Source organism: Zonotrichia albicollis, chromosome 25 (genome assembly GCF_047830755.1).
Source record: "Zonotrichia albicollis isolate bZonAlb1 chromosome 25, bZonAlb1.hap1, whole genome shotgun sequence".
Taxonomy (NCBI): Eukaryota; Metazoa; Chordata; class Aves; order Passeriformes; family Passerellidae; genus Zonotrichia; species Zonotrichia albicollis.
In genome coordinates, this window is record NC_133843.1 from 4,664,644 (window position 1) to 4,681,671 (window position 17,028).

General features: G+C 38.9%; 1 protein-coding gene across 7 annotated transcripts in view; it reads right to left on the bottom strand.

Annotated features, from left to right (window-relative positions):
• The window catches only part of VPS13D (vacuolar protein sorting 13 homolog D), a 106,308-nt gene that overhangs the window by 29,150 nt on the left and 60,130 nt on the right, over positions 1 to 17,028 (bottom strand). For all 7 annotated transcript variants that reach the window (XM_074558821.1, XM_074558820.1, XM_074558815.1 and 4 more), the window contains 9 exons: positions 15,730 to 15,838; positions 14,797 to 14,976; positions 14,367 to 14,486; positions 13,908 to 14,057; positions 13,608 to 13,757; positions 12,681 to 12,777; positions 11,002 to 11,150; positions 8,059 to 8,193; positions 7,385 to 7,552 (listed from right to left, as the gene is read on the bottom strand). In XM_074558821.1, coding sequence (XP_074414922.1) covers positions 7,385 to 7,552; positions 8,059 to 8,193; positions 11,002 to 11,150; positions 12,681 to 12,777; positions 13,608 to 13,757; positions 13,908 to 14,057; positions 14,367 to 14,486; positions 14,797 to 14,976; positions 15,730 to 15,838 — 1,258 coding nt within the window. The remainder of the gene's footprint in view (positions 1 to 7,384; positions 7,553 to 8,058; positions 8,194 to 11,001; positions 11,151 to 12,680; positions 12,778 to 13,607; positions 13,758 to 13,907; positions 14,058 to 14,366; positions 14,487 to 14,796; positions 14,977 to 15,729; positions 15,839 to 17,028) is intronic.

Sequence of the window (17,028 nt, forward strand, 5' to 3'; positions counted from 1 at the left end):
ATGTAATATAGTTCTGTGACTTACCGTAAAAATAACTTTTAGAGCAGCTTCTTGGCTCATCAGTACACACACTGTTATAGAGTGGAAGCAGTATATATTCAATTTTACAAATTTGCCATCAGTAGGCACAGACAACAAAGGTTCCTCGCTTTCTATCACTGTGGTCAATGGTGTGTTATACTGGGACTAAAAAGTAAAATGCCTTTATTTGAAAACATAACAGGTGTGTGTTTGTCAGGTTTCAAATGAAGCTGTTCCCCAAAGTACTTTTGCAATGTCTTTGGTCAGTCTCTTAAGAATTACTTGGGGCAGGGTAGTCTCCAAGAATTACTATTTCAGCAGGGAAGATGATTGTGAATTTAGTTATATTTATTTACTCTAGACTTTTGCACTTTCCTTGACACATCAAGACAGACCAAGCCAACTCTTTCAATCCAGTCCTAACCAGAAAGGACAGTTCAGGCTGAGCCTCCAAGGCTTTTACAACCCAGCCAAGCCGTGCAGACAGAAACGAGTCCTGGCACTCTGAACAGCACCAACACACTCTTAATTTAGAAAACACCAAATCAGCAAAAAGCCATAATCAGCTTCTCATTTTCAGAGCAACATAAACTTTGACCCTCTCCAAATTACCGACAACCACGAGGAGCCGCCGGCTTTTCCTACTGAACAAACACCATTCCTTGAGATTCCCCACCCCTATTTAATGTCACACCGGCCAAAGTAAAGCAGCTTTAATTAGCTCACATCCCATCGTTAACCCAGCTTCCTAATGCATGCTGACAGGGGCTGCCGGCGGCCCGGGGACCCCCGATGGGCCGGCGGGAGGAGCGCGATGGGCCGGGGGTCCCCGGGGAGCGCAGCAGCAGCAGCAGCAGCAGGTGCCCGCTGGCAATAGTTTTGTGTTACAAGGGCTTGAATGAGTGATCCCTGCAGGAACCGCCGGCTGTTTTCACAGACACACAAAGGCAGTCAAAAGTCCACAGCGTGAACTTGGAATGACCCCAATTGCGGAGTCACTGGCGGGTTCATCTGGAGGACAACTGTGCTTTATTAAACAACTAATACTCTTAACAGATAATTCCCCTCCCCCCGGCCTTAACTCTTAGCAAACCTGAAGCTCTTCATGTTTGTTTATTTTTTGGGAATGGAATTATTTGTCCTCCTTTCCCCCCCTTCCTTAAACCCCTCAATACACTGAAAATCAGAGAAAAAGCCTCAAGATCCAGTACCTTGAGTTAACAGGTAACAACAAAGAGAGAGCACGTTAGGTTTGGTTTTAACATCATCTTTACCAGCTCTCTTGATTTTGATTTCCAAAAGCGTTTCCATCTGCACTAACTGCAGCACTTCGGCTCTTTCCAGACAATTTCTTTTTCTGCCATGACCACCTGTGACCACACTTGGGATCTGACAGAACCTCCTGTTTAAAAACGAACAGGCTTTCCATGTTTCTAGATATTTTGAAGGAAAGGCCATGCAAGCACATTAATTGGACCTGCCATCCTGTGTGTGTGCAAACAGTGAACATCTCTGAGCTGTGTACAGCTTGCCCTTCTCCCCTGCACACAGAAACACAATTTTCACTCCTCATGGATACACAGCTAAGGAGCTTCAAGTTTAAGTCTGTACTATTTAATATTCTACTCAACCCCACAACTTTAAATACACAGTAGGGAGGTGCAGTCAGCCATTAATCAAGACTGAAATGATGAATTTCAAACCCACACCTCATTTTTTCTCCTTCAGATGCTAATGGTGATATATGGGATAGATGTGCCTGTCCGCCTGACATGTAACCCCTCAAAAACTGCAGGTTAAAACTAAATTTCATTTCATTTCTGATAAATGCATATTTCCAGTGTCACAGTTTATGACTTGGCAACTCTTTGCATACCTCATTTTAAATTCTCCTTTGCTCACTGAATTCTCCAATGAGTCAGCAAAACAGGAACAGTACATTTTATTTTACAGGAAAATCAGCTGATAAACCTCTTTGAAATGAAGCTCTAGAGCTGGTGTAAAACCTGAAACTCTCTTTAATCTCTTTTTTTTCAGTTGTCAGTGGTCACCTGTACATTCCTCTATCCAGCTGTGCATCTCCATGTGTGCAGTTGCTGCATTGTTACAGGACTCTCATGGTCAATTGAGCAATTTCTCCTGGGTAAGGCTCATCCAATGTGGAGTTTGCTTTGCAATGGGGTACATTTAGGATATTAAGTCCACATTAAACCAGTTCTTCCCACAGAATATATGTGTTCAATCTACTTATACCCATTTCTCCACATAAAAATACACTGGAGTAAAGTGTTCACTTTGTGCAAGAAAGGCTGAATTTAAACCAAATTGAGAAGAAAACTTTTAACCTAGATGCTGGCCACACACGTTTCATCCCATGGTACAAATGAAAACCAGGAAGAAATGCTTCAAACTTCTCAAAGATGATCCTTTATCCCAAAACCTCTTTCAGAGATACTAGTTACAGATACCAGATGTTGTGCACATTAAAACTGACACTTTCCATGGCTTTTGATTGCCACTAATTGGTCATAAAACTTGTTGCCTTTTCAAACTGGCAGGAAATGGGGAAATGGCCTCATTTGAAATATCCCTCATGTACTCAGCATTTTTGCCTGGGAATTTCAATTGCTTTCCACCTCATAATTGACACATTTTGATAGAGATTCTCACTGCTAATGTGAAGCTGCAAATCTGTGGATGAAATGCAAGTTAAACTGAAGATGATCTGCAGTGCCACCTGCACAGGCTGCAGCAGCCTCTATGCTACACTGGGAAAGATAAAGATTACATGGAAGAAAACACAAAAAAAAGCTACATTTGACCCAAACTGTATAAATCACAGCTGGAATACAAAAAATTACAGGAAATCCCACTATTTCAATGCCTCAACTGCCCTTTGTAAGGGATGACTGCCAGCTTTCCTGAAGGAAAACACAAATTCTAATCTGTAAGGTTGCCCAGGAAGATGAAATGTATTCTGGCCTTGCTCACCTTTATCCAGTGAGGCTGACACTAACCACACACATTCTGCTCTCAGGAGTTAAGGAAAAGAGCAAGGAATCAAACAAACACCATGGAAATATAGAGTGGTAGGACACTCAGCAAACTCAGAACCCAAAAACCACCATGACCTTTCTACAACATAATTTGATGATTTTGTTTAAGACTCTACTGAGGAAAACACCACCATGTATTTCTATTTCTTTCTCAGGCTTCAGATACAAAGGCTTTTGTTAGAAGTTCCCTGACACAAAGCTATGATTTTATTTTCAGCTACTTCCTTGGCATTTTGATGTTGCCAGAGCCCAGCTGCAGTTAGTCCCAAGATGGGAGAATGGTAGTTGTTCTTGCTTTTGAATGAAAGAGCAGTGATTAATTAAGTGAACAAAAAACCACTTTAAACAAAAGGGAATCATCAGCTTTGATTGTTTTAGAAACCTTTCTGTCTGGTTTTGGGTAGAGCCTGCTCAAACTGGACCTTCCTTCTGTGCTCTGGTACGGCCACTTCTCATTGTATTTGCTGCCAACTTTGTTAAACTTAACATTCATGCAAGTCAAACACATATTCAAGATTTGTTTTTAAATAATCCCTTTATTACTTCCTCTTTATTTTCCATTCAGTTATCTTTATCTTCCTGTCACTGCCAACCACTTGAGATTCTCCTTTGATTTATCTTACAAGGAGGGTTTTAAAACTTCCACTTCCCTTTGTGTTGCTTTCATGCTCCAGTTCTACAAACACCTCCAGGCCAAACACTCACCTGGAGCATCCTTACTGCTCTTAAAGCTTTCTTATCTGGTTCTAACACCTCACCTCTTTTCCTATCTCTGCCATCAGTCTGAACTCACCTGAAATAAACAGATGGAATGAAAATCCAGGGCAGAAAGGTTCATCAGCCATAAAAGAAAACAGACACTCAAATGCAATTTGCTGCAACTCTGCTCTAGGGAAGTTTTGGCATCTCAGGTGCCTCCTTCTGGCTCCCAGAACCCTGCATGCTCCCCAAAAACCAACAGGGCAATGCAGCTCTGACTGATGGCTTTACCTTTCCTTAGGAAGCCTAATTAATATAGAAACTTCAAAGTTCAAGATGAAAATTAAGCTCTTTCATGAAGTCCATGACATTCTTTTTCTCAAGAGGAAGGGAGGTACACACCAATTATTTCCATCCTATATCCCATGACCTAACAGAGTCTTAACAGCTACACTATTATCTGCTCATAATTCCTAAGATAAGAGAATTTATGGTAGAGAGAAATCAGAGACATTAAATACAGTATTGACAAGCTGTGAATCTTTTCAATCCTTTACCCCCACTGTGTCAGCATAACACCTATTTGCCAGTAACAGATACAACCACACTTATTTTCCATTTGGAGAACACAAGCTACAGAACAGTTTTGTTCAGCTGCTAATTCAGTGTTCAATATTCATTTCTAATTGAAACACCTCTGAAACAGGGGAAATTTAGGATTTAGTTCTATCATGCCTAACGGGGGAAATAAAAAAAGTGTGGATGCCAAGAATGTGAGACATTTCCACGCATATGGCAACTATAGAAGGCTCCATTCAGAGGGAATGTAATTCCCTCTGGTGTCTATATTTAGGATCAAAGAACTTTTTAAAATACAGAACTTGGAATCTCCAAGGGATAAAAACTACAAAACTGTCTGGAGTGAACTTTATTTAACCTAAGGTTTTGTGCCAATTTAAATACACTGCAGCTCTCCACTTGAAAGAAGGCATTACCCACTGCATGCTCTGAAATGCATGGAAAAGCCATTACAGGGATAATCAGCACAACTATAAAATAGAAAAGCAATAAAATGACAAAACCAGATACAACTCCTATAGCTTACTTCTCGATTCACTTGAGCAGTGGTACTTTAAAAGCCATGATTACAGTATTACTCTTTGTTTATCTATCTACTCACACCTCAATAGCTAACTCATCTTAAAATCTAGGATAGATTTTTATTTTAGACACTTCATCAGTCAGGTAGTCAGACAATCAAAATGGAGATTTTTTCCAGCCCTCAGTGCCTGTGCAGGACACAGGTTTCTCTAAGTTTTGGCTGCTTTAGTTACCAGATCCACAGGATTAGCTGCAAAGACAAGAGGCCTCTGTGGACCAGCTGAACCAGGTGAAAATTTATGCAGTGAAAATATACTTTAAAATACCTTCCTGGAGCACCAACAGCAAGATGAAAACGACCTATTGTTTCAGTTTTGTTTCTCTTGACTAACTCAAATTGTTTTTTCTCTCCACATAATTTTCTTTACCAATGCTTTACATATACTAGACACACTCATAAGGTACAAAGAAGGTAGAACAGAAAATAAAAGACAAATTTCTGTGTTGTACCATGAACATAACATATCCCAAACTGAACTTGAAATGCCAATTTTTTTATCCTGTGGACATTCCTGGCTTAGTTTTCAAGCAGATTTAAATGCCTGAAAGCAGTGCAACACACAAGGAAGAATTCAACCTGACTATTTGAGCCTTTTGTACCATTGTCTTCTATGCAGCAGAATTAAGATTCAACCTTTGGAAAGAGGATTAATCAAGGAGCTCCACAATGTACTACTAAACCTTTTTAAGTTATGGATTTCTCTCCTTGTTCCAAAAGGACAAATACATAAACCATGTAGAAATCTTGGAAAAGGGAACTGTGTGAGACTTGCATCACAGAGCCATTTCTGATATATCAAGGAGAAAGAAAAAATACCTGGGAAGACAAATAAATAGTACATGGGGTGATTTTCAAAGGTATAAATGGGAAGCAGGCACTCAGCTCCTGTTGAATTTTGAAAGGAGTTCAGCATCCAACTGCCCTTCAGCCTTTGAAAATCTTCCTTCACAAAGCCCTTGGTTACAAATGACTGCAAAGTTCAAAGAATGACCTTGCCCTTGTGGGAAACAGAGGAAGGCTCGTGCCTTTTAAAGGAAGATTTATGAGACTGTGGCTGCAGATGTGACTGCAATGAGGAAACACCACTTTGTGGAAAGGAAACTCTAAAGAAACACACTCCATTGGGTGGAGGGGATGGGTCAGCAGAGAGCACAGCCACGAGGACACAGCATGGACAGGAGGACTCATCTGCACACAGACCCAGCTGCCTTGCAGGAGCTCAGCAAGTCTTCTACCAGACTGCTTGGATTTGCAGTGCTGAGATTCACAGCAGCACCCACCAGGAGATCAAGGCAGGAATATCAACCTAGAATTTTCTTTGAGTTTCTTGAAATTGTGCAAAATAAGCTAATGCTGCAATCAAGGTAATTATGACAGAGAATGTGCATGACATCTTTGCTCATGGCTCAGCTCTCTGGGTCAGATCCAGCTCTGCACTTGGGGATGGACTAGGTTTGATAATGATAGTCTTGACCTCTCTGTAATTATCCAGGCTCTGCATTTCACATCTTCTCAATTACCTTTTTTCACTAAGGAAGGGAAAAATCAGATTGCCTTGTATACAAATAAGTGGGAAAAGTTATTAAAAGATGAAGCATGACAATACACATAAAATTACCTGTTAGGAAAATGAGAAAAACAGAAAGTAAAGAATTTTTACAAAACCAAACTTACCAACATGTCCTTGTGTCAAAAACATATTATTTTAGTTGTATCCATGAAAGGACTCATGCTGACACACCATGTATGTAACAAAACATTTCAAGAACATGTTTGCTAACTACCAAGTACAGCACCAACCATGATCCAAACTACTTTGTGTTTCTCACTCCTGCCTCAGATCATCCCTCTCTTGGGCACTAAATGCAGTTATTTTCCCTGATATAATTGAATTCCTTCAGCTGTTATCAGGAAGGACAAAAGAATGTTCACCATGCAGAGACTTTGGAAATCAATTACAGATAAATACAGAGCAATCTGGAAATTCTTTAGTTTGTTGCTATGTGGCACAAAACCCCCAAAGCTCAAGTGTCAGCATAATAATTGCTGCTCACATCAGCTTAATCATTTCTTAAAAATAACAGCTAACAACTCCTGTTATACTAAATAACCCCTTAAATACCCCATCTTTCTCTAGTGCTCTCTCTATATATAGATTATATACATTATTAACACAGCTTTGTAAATTTGCATGTAGGAGCAAATTATTTCTCCCTGTGGGTAGCTGTTGATTTAACTTGCAGGTATCTGTACAGCAGTAATAGGGCTTTGAGTGCTTCCTCACTCCTGTTATCCCTGGGATGCATAGAAAGCATTTAAGAAAAACAAAATCTACACTTCAAATGCCATTTTTACAAAACAAAGATCAAGCAATTCAAGCACGGTCAATAGTTCTATTTGACTTTTTGCCTATTTTTATAGCAAACTTTAGTATCACAATTTTTACCTTTGCAGCAGAGTTTGATACTCCATGAGTGACATTTCTGATGAGGCCACCCACATTGCCATACTTTATAAGTCCGGTGACACCTTCTGAAACATCATTCAGCAGGCCCATAGGGTTGCCAAGGAAATCCACAGACCCCAGAATGCTTGCTGCCTGACTCAGAAGCTCCTGGAAAATCGAGAGGAAGAATGAAATATTTCTTATGGATCACATTTACACCAGCAAAGTTGAGAGGAAAAAAAAATTCCCACCCACAACAGAAGCTTATGCCAACCCAGGTGGGTTTATGAGAGAAATCAACACACACATACCAGTCAAATTAACAATTTAATCTTAAAATGCAGTGTATTCTTAGATTTCTTCTGGGATACTACCTCTCCATAGACAAAGAAGCCACACAGCATGAACACTTGATAGTCAGGAAAGAGTTCCCACATCCCCAGGTAGGTTTATGAGAGAAATCAATACACAAATACCAGTAAAATTAACAACAATTTAATCTTAAAATGCAGTGTATTCTTAGATTTCTTCTGGGATACTACTTTTCCATATTCCAAAGAAGCCACACAGCACTAACACCTGATAGTCAGGAAAGAGTTCCCACATCCCCAGTGAGAACTCCTCAACCAAGAGAAGCTCAGCCTTTGCCACAACATCATCTCAGCCACACTGACCTCCTGGAAGTGCTTCAGGATGTCATTAATGATGAACTCCTGGGTTTCATAGGGATGGACCCGAGTGAAAGGATCCAGATTAATCACAGCATCTTCAAATCGGATCAGAGGGAAGCCCAGGGTGCTTTTCAATGCCTGAGGAAATAAAAGATATTGTCACTGTAATTCTTCTCTCTGCTTCTCATTCACAGCATCCTTTCAATGGGTAACAAACCAAAATTCTGTGAAGCTGCTGGAGTTCTCAGCACTGCAGTGTGGACACTGATATAGAGAGCAGTCACCCACAAACCTTTCAATTCCAAGCTTCTGAGCACTGCATTTCTTCAATAACTCAAGAGTCACTAACTTCTCAATGCAATCTGCTTCCCACACTTGATAGGAATATTTCAAACCAAAGTAGGTCTAAAATTCTATATACACCTTGGCTATATTGTTCTAATGTTCAATTAAACTCCAACCCTAAATGAATTTTCTTGACAAAACTGGCTATTTTCCACCCTGCTGAACTTCTGTGAAGGGATTAAGTGTCAGGATGAGCTGGAATAACATACATAATTTCCTGTAAGCCTGAGGCTCATTTCTTAACATTATGTGGTCTAAAGAAATTCTTTAAACTAGCATTTCCCATTATTTTTCAAGGAAGAAAACTAAGATTGTAATTAGTTCATAGGCCATCTGTACTTTGTACAATTTATACATAAAAAACACAGTTAAGGTGGACAGGCTATACATCCAAATAGAGACACACATAAATAAAATAATTTGGAAAAAAATGTAAGAAAACTAATTTTTCAAGACTGAAAGAGGACCCTTCTTCTTCAGGTCTTGATAATGGCATCTGCACACTCACCAGCATCAGACACTGAAGAAGGCAAGAAGCTTCAGGCTGATGTTTTATCCTTACACATTAACCACCAAAGCTGCCTGCTCTAAGGAACACGAGTTTTTGTGCCATCTGCAGGCAATTAAGGCAAGTTACAGGTCTGAGTTAAGTTTGTGTGTAAGAAAAGAGCTATTTATTTTTTCAGTAAATGGATGGCCAACCAGAATAGTCCTCATTATTCACTTGGGTAGGAAGTAATTTCCTGTTTAACTATCAGATATTATATAAGACAACTTTGTTAATACTGGTACCTAATAAAAATAATCTGTCTACACCAAATTACCAGACAGCCATGTCCAAGCCAGAAACATTAGAGGTAGTTAGAAAAACTTCCACAAAGGCTCTACTGTGATTATTCTCTCCCTCCCACCCTGAACTCTCCTGGGCTACAGAACTGAATTGAACTCTTTCTGTGAAAGTCAATATACAGAATATGCAGGGACTGTTAGCATTATGGAGAAAAATGTATATGCCAAGTTTTTTCTTGGGAAAGCTGCCAAGATGGATCCATGTGCAATCCTATACCAAGGGTGGTAGAAATCCAAACAGAACAGTGCACAGTGCTGGGTTCTTAAAGGCACTCACCACCAGTTCTGCTTCCTCAGCCTGCATTTCAACTAATGCAATTACAAGGGTATTCATGTTGAAGCTGAAGTGCAACTACATATTCACTACAGGGCTGCTGTTACTGAGCAGTAAGGAACATCACAGCCAAGGAATATTCTAGCTAGGAACATCACAGCCAAGGAATATTCTAGCTAGGAACATCTCAGCCAAGGAATATTCTAGCTAGGAACATCTCAGCCAAGGAATATTCTAGCTAGGAACATCACAGCCAAGGAATATTCTAGCTAGGAACATCATAGGCAAGGAATATTCTAGCTAGGAACATCACAGGCAAGGAATATTCTAGCTAGGAACATCACAGCCAAGGAATATTCTAGCTAGGAACATCACAGCCAAGGAATATTCTAGCTAGGAACATCACAGGCAAGGAATATTCTAGCTAGGAACATCACAGCCAAGGAATATTCTAGCTAGGAACATCACAGCCAAGGAATATTCTAGCTAGGAATATCACAGCCAAGGAATATTCTAGCTAGGAATATCTCAGCCAAGGAATACCCCAACTAGCTGTTGAATTGTCCTTGGCACAAGGATTCAGTAAAAAGAATACAAGAATGTAGGACTGATGATTTTCTGGATCATCTGGGTAAGACTCCATGACAGACATTCATTACACAACACTAAATTTCTTTAGAAGTTTACTCATCATGATGTCCTTAACATCAAGGACAGAAAAGCCCAGTTGGTGTCTCAGTTTTCGTTTTTTTAAAGGCAGCAGCTCAGTTCCTCCACAATCAGGAGGGTTTTTTATGGTTTGGGTGGTTGGTTTTAACTCTTCCACCTTGGAGGGAAGTAGTTTATTAGCTCAGAGAGAACTGAATGTTAAATTAATCATTTTTGAAATGACAAATGACTGCTGCCACTTGATTGTGTCCAGGAAGGTCCTAACACAAAATTTGGGAACACTGGGTGAGATTATGTTCTGGCCATAATCTGGAATCCCTGGTTCACTCCCCAGCCAGATTTATGACCACATGAAAAAGACCAGACTTCCCACTGATTTTAAGTTCATACTCAATCTCAGTTCACTTGAATTTTCAGCTATATTGCACAGTCCTCATGCAAATTCTTCAATTCCAATGAAACAACATTTTTTGGATGAAAACACTCAGGAGTTGTCCTGTATTTGTATAAGAAGTTGAATAACTCTTTTAATACAGTAAATTCCCTTTAAGCTCTTCACATTTCCATCATTGTAACTAAGATAATTTGTAAAGCAGTGAGTCATTAGGTCTGTGGCTGTGCTTCAACTGAAATTACAAAAATGAAGGACTATTACAGAAGAGACTGGAAATTATGCAAATTCAATGTCAGAAGTTGCTGGAACTTTTATTATTTTTAACTTGGATAATGCAAGAGTAAATGGAAACTGAGAGTGTTAAGTTAAAGCATCTGTTCCCCTTGGAATCCACACTGGGAATGCACTGGTGTACCTTGAGGTCCAAAGGGAGCTTGTTGGAAGTGAAGACACTCAACTTGATTTGAGGCACACTGATTTTCAGATTTTCAAAGTAGTATCGTTTTTGTGCTCCTCCTTGTTCAACAACCTTCTCATGGAGGTTTTCATCGTAATTTTCAACCTCTGCATCCAGACAAAACACAGGAATCAGAACCAGTTAAAGATAAATAAATATGGGGTTAGGAATGCACACTGTGGTAAGAGTTAACAATCCTCTGCACAAATAAAAAGTATGTGTGACTGCTGGTGAAGCCAGCAAAATTACTCATGCCTTGTGACACCAAGTTGACCTCTGAGGCTCAAGAATTTTTGTCAGATCTCTCTGCATCTCTAAAACCTGTTATTTGAGCTTTTAATCTCACTTCTAATTTCTCTTTATCAGCACAGAGAAACAAGGAGATAACACATGATTATGCAATGTTCCTACTGTGCAGTTGTGCTCTTACAATCTGTTTTCCCCTCTCTGTAATTCCTTCCACAGTTAACCAGGAATATAATGTACAAAGCAAGCTTTCAAATATTCACTACAAAATATCCAACATGCCTACGTGGAAGACATCCAATAAATCAATTTACAGGGAGAGTGCCTCAAATTTGGTTGACATTAATAGGTTCATGTTATTTGTAAGAGCACCTGGGTGGTGTGAGGAAGCAGGGCAAAGATGAAAGATGACCAAGCCTTATGAACTCTGACTTATGGACAATAAAACATGCTAACTGAAAATAAGAAATTTATTTTTGTTTGAATCTAGGATAACATCAGCAGACAAACTACAAATAATGTAAAGTAAGGAAAAAAGAGCAAAAGAACAGGGTAAATCAGAACAAAGGGGAGATTAGTTAAAAGGCTAAGAGCAAAAATCTCTCCAGATGAGGAAGAAGTACGGATTTTGAGTTAAGTCTGAAAGTCCTCTGTGAAATGCAACACTGTTATTTTTCCTGAGACAATCCAGAGGATGCTGTGGATTAGCAAGACAGAACTCTGGAGCATCATTTGTAGGCTTGGCCCCATTTGGAATCATGCCAAAAATAGTTCTTTTCCTGTGACAGTGATTATGTAACAGTACACAGGCTACTGCATAATAGAAGCGACTTTTTCAATTGCCACTCCAAAACAAACATTTCAGAAAGTTTCCAAAGCACAGATAAACACTAAAATAGGAGGATTAGAGTAGCACCTATGAGATCAGAAGATTGAAAAGGTCTGTCTTGCCTCAGTGAATGAAAGAAAACTTACATTACAATTAAAACCAGGGGTATGGATGCCACAACAAAGGTCAGACAAAATTTTCTTGCAGTGAAGCAAGAGGAACTGCCCAAGGAACAAATTAACACAGATCTTCCAGCCCTGGGTTAAACAAACAAACTAAACAAGTCACTAAACAAAGTGGCTTGCTAAATTAACAACACAATTTCTTTTATCCCAGTTCAGATGAATGCAGACACAGAGACAGGCTGGGCTTGGGCCATCACCTGAGCTCTGCCACAGGCACAACACCATGAGCAGCTTCACAGGGGCCACTGAGGCATTTCCAGCTCTGCTCAAGAGTGGGAGGTTCCTCACAGCCAAGACTGTGCTGCTGTTTTCTACTTTATACACAAAGATCGTGTATTGTACATTGTAAATCTGGGCTGTGCAATGTTATACCACACCTGATTCCGACTGGCCGTAGCCAAAGAAACTCAACAGCTTCAGAAGCAGCTTCTCCTCAATTTGAACTGTGAATTTTCGGGCAGTGATCATCAGATGCTACAGAGATAAACAAGTCTCAGTTTACAGCATTAACACCAGATACATAATCCATGTAAACTAATAAAAAGGACTCTATTTCAATGGAATATTTTCACTTTTATGGATTTGTAGCAAGATTCTCACCTTCAAAATGTCTTTGGTAGCTTTCTTTGCTTCAAGTCATCTACTAGTGATGATTATTTCAACTAGTGATGATTATTTCAATTTTCTGGAAGGCCTTGTGCTTAATTAACTAATCCTAACACTTCAAAATCTTAGCTGCATTTCCAGCACTAAAATCAGCTGCTTTTCAGAACAGAGTCAAAAGACATGGGTGAAGATTCCAAGTGAGAAACTAAGTCTTGACAACCAACTCAGTTTTGCCATCACAGTATATTTATCCACAGTTGGTGGATAAATTTGCAACCAATGTTCCCAAATGACTGCAGTGCACAGAACCAGGTTTATGAAGCAAGATAACAGCTTATCACAGAGAATCTATAACCTTGTATTCAACTCTTGAAGAGCAAAACATAGATATTCTGGTTCACTGTGCTACAGTTCTCAAGAGAGAATAACTGCCTTGAAAAGTAAGGTCAGACATGGACAGACAGGGGTCTGGACTGATTTGTCACATTTTTAAACATATTTATTACCCTGTTCATCACTCTATTATAGCTTTGAACACTGCAAACATGAAGACAATGTGTCCTTTAAGCTTCAGAACGGATTCAACAAAGTGTATTTCACAAAGCACTGAATTCAGATTGCAAGTAAAAATTAAGAACAGGAAAGGTCATTAAAGCAAAGTAATACCTATGTTACACAAACAAAACATTGTGGTTTACCTTGTATATATCAGTCAGTGCATTTTTACTGGGAAATTTCATGGCATTGACTTGCACAGCAGGAGCAGGGTCCAGGGGCCCATTCTCAATCCTCCTGGGTGTCAGAAAGAGCATAAAAGGCTGTGTGGTGCCAAGAAGTTGGTTGTCCACCTACATAATGGACAGAAAATGGCATTGAAACTCCAGTGATATTTAGGAATGAAAATCTCAGTCATTGCTGTAAACATTTTTCAAACCTATTATGAGTCAAAAAAACTGAAGACCCATGAATAAATGAATTTATTTCAAAATGACAAATACCTGTATATCTTGCACACTGAGCTCTAGCACCTGACCAGTTGAGAGCTGAGTGTAGTGGACATTAATGTTGGTGAGGCTTGCAAACACGAGCTCTTCAGGGACTTTGTTGACCAAAGACAATCCTATTCCACCTTCCAGTTTCACAAGCACCTGAGAAAAGAAGGGGAAAAACCCACCACTAACAGAGCAGCACTGAAAAAACCTGTGATATCAAATACACATTTCTGCAAGGAAATTATTTTTTGGGATCACCTCCAGAGAGACTGAGCAGCTCTTTAACAATCAGTCTTAGACTCAGGAGGGTTAGGACATATTAACCCAAATTCTAAGAACAAGAAGCTGTAGCAGGAAAATCTAAAGTTCACAACACAAGGAAAGGCTATTGACCATCAACCCCCTTCTGAAATCTAGAAATGAAAATTAAAATAAAAAAGACAAGTACTGTTTGTTAGATCTTACTTCCAATTCCTGCTCTGTATCTGGATTTTTCAACTTGCGCAGATCTTGGTCTGAAACTGGAAGTTGTTCTCCTTCACTGAATGAACGATCACTTCTACGTTGGTTACAGTTATCAGTTATCTGAAAACAATGAAATTACTGCAGTGATCCCTCTCATATATAAATATAATGATAAATAAATTACTACATGATCCCTTTCATATATATATAAATAGCAGCTACACTGCCCTATCTTAGCAAATTATCCTTTTTAAAAATTAAGGACAAGGAAACTTTTGTACTAACTACTTCTGCTTTATGATACTCCCATCCCCTTCATGTCATTATAAAGGCAGCTTTTCATAAGGATTTAAAGATGTAATACTTATAAAGAGGATTTCCAGTATAAGCAAAGACTGTAACTAGATTCTAGGTAATGAAGGAGTGTCACCTGCAGAACTCTGGTTGGCCCATCTGGGATGACTCTCACAGCCAGCACTCCTGAGCCAGGCCTCATCTTCTGGTTTGTGAACTGCTGTTCAGGTGGAACTGGCCCCAAAAGTTCAAGTGAGTTTTCAGGACCTAGAACAACTTCAGCTCCATCATGAAGACCCTGCATTCCACCCTTTGCCTGGAGAAAGAAAAAAAAGGAAGGAAAGAAAATTAAGTAATTAAGCAACAGGTAAACATTTCAGATAACTATTTACATATATAATTTAAAATGGTATTTTACTTTCCTCTCCTTATTCTTCAGAACTAAAAGAAGAGCAGTCCAGCAGCATATTACAGAAGTTTCTACTAATTAATTTCTAATTATCTGGCAGATAAGAGGAGCAGCCAAGATCAATAATTAAGTAATTGATAATTAGGCAGGTAATAGATAATTAAGTGGGAATTAAGTATTCCCACTGCACTTTTAAAACCGAAGCTATCACATCATCAAGGGACATTGGAAAATCCTTCCTGAAAAGCCTTCCAAAATGATAGGAAGCTTTTAAAAGATGAACTCTGAACCTGTGCATGAGAATGTAAATCCTTACTGAGTCAATCCTGACTTAGTGCTGTCTAAAGACAGCAATACAGAGCTTTTTTTGGTTGTTTCAAGTAGTAACTTACTACCCTGCAGTAAGTGATCAATGCAATATCATGGTACTAATTAAAATACTTTTCTAATTTCTAATTAATAGTGCAAGATCTTTAATAATTTGAAATTATTAAGAACATTCAAATATAAACTTAAAACATAAGGTGCTTGCACAAGTTTGTTTCGCTCTGTATTCTGAACTTGTCTCAAATATTTTAATTCCCTTCAATACTAAGCCCAAATGACTGTGATCTACATCAGCAACAACCAAAACAGGTTTGACACATGATCAGTACTGACCTGGACAACAAGGCCAGGGATGCCACAGGTCAGCTTCCCATCCTGGAAGCTCCACGTCTGGGTGGTGCTGCGCCGCCGGTCCGGCCGCCTCAGCATCAGCGGCTCGTACCTGCAGGGGAAGCCTCAGAGCTCACAGGATGCACCTCAGAACCTTTACTCTGCACTTGTGTTAATGCTGAACGTTTATTCTGCCCCAGTAAATTTGCCTAATCTCTCTTCTGAAGTGCTCTGTCAAGAGCCACCTGCTGAAAAGGCATCAGCCATGCTTTTACAAGTATTTCCAAGTCACACAGGTGACTGTGAGACTTTTAATAAAACCAGACAAAATCCAGCTCTTTCATACTCCTTCAGAACAATTCTTTCTGTATTCAGAGACTATCAGATTAAGCATGTTTTCAGACATTGCTAGAAACCCTCATCAGTTTCCCGAGGAACTGTATTCAGTGTATGCATTTCAATGTATGAACTGTGTTCAATGTATGTATTTCAATGTATGATTTGTATTCAATGTATGTATTTCAAAGTATGAACTGTGTTCAATGCAGGTATTTCAAAGTATGATTTGTATTCAATGTATGTATTTCAATGTATGGACTGTGTTCAATGTATGTATTTCAGTGTATGGACTGCATTCAATGTATGAACTGCATTCAATGTATGAACTGTATTTCAATGCATGATCTGTATTCAATGTATGAACTGTATTCAATGTATGAACTGTATTCAATGTGTGAACTGTGTTCAATGTATGTATTTCAATGTATGAACTGTGTTCAATGTATGTATTTCAATGTATGGACTGTGTTCAATATATGTATTTCAATGTATGGACTGTGTTCAATATATGTATTTCAATGTATGAACTGCATTCAATGTATGAACTGTATTCAATGTATGTATTTCAATGTATGGCCTGTATCCAATGTATGTATTTCAATGTATGATCTGTATTCAATATATGAACTGTATTCAATGTATGAACTGTATTCAATGTATGTATTTCAATGTATGGCCTGTATTCAATGCACGTATTTCAATGTATGATCTGTATTCAATATATGAACTGTATTCAATGTATGAACTGTATTCAATGTATGTATTTCAATGTATGGCCTGTATTCAATGCACGTATTTCAATGTATGATCTGTATTCAATATATGAACTGTATTCAATGTATGAACTGTATTCAATGTATGTATTTCAATGTATGGCCTGTATTCAATGCACGTATTTCAATGTATGATCTGTATTCAATATATGAACTGTATTCAATGTATGAACTGTATTCAATGTATGTA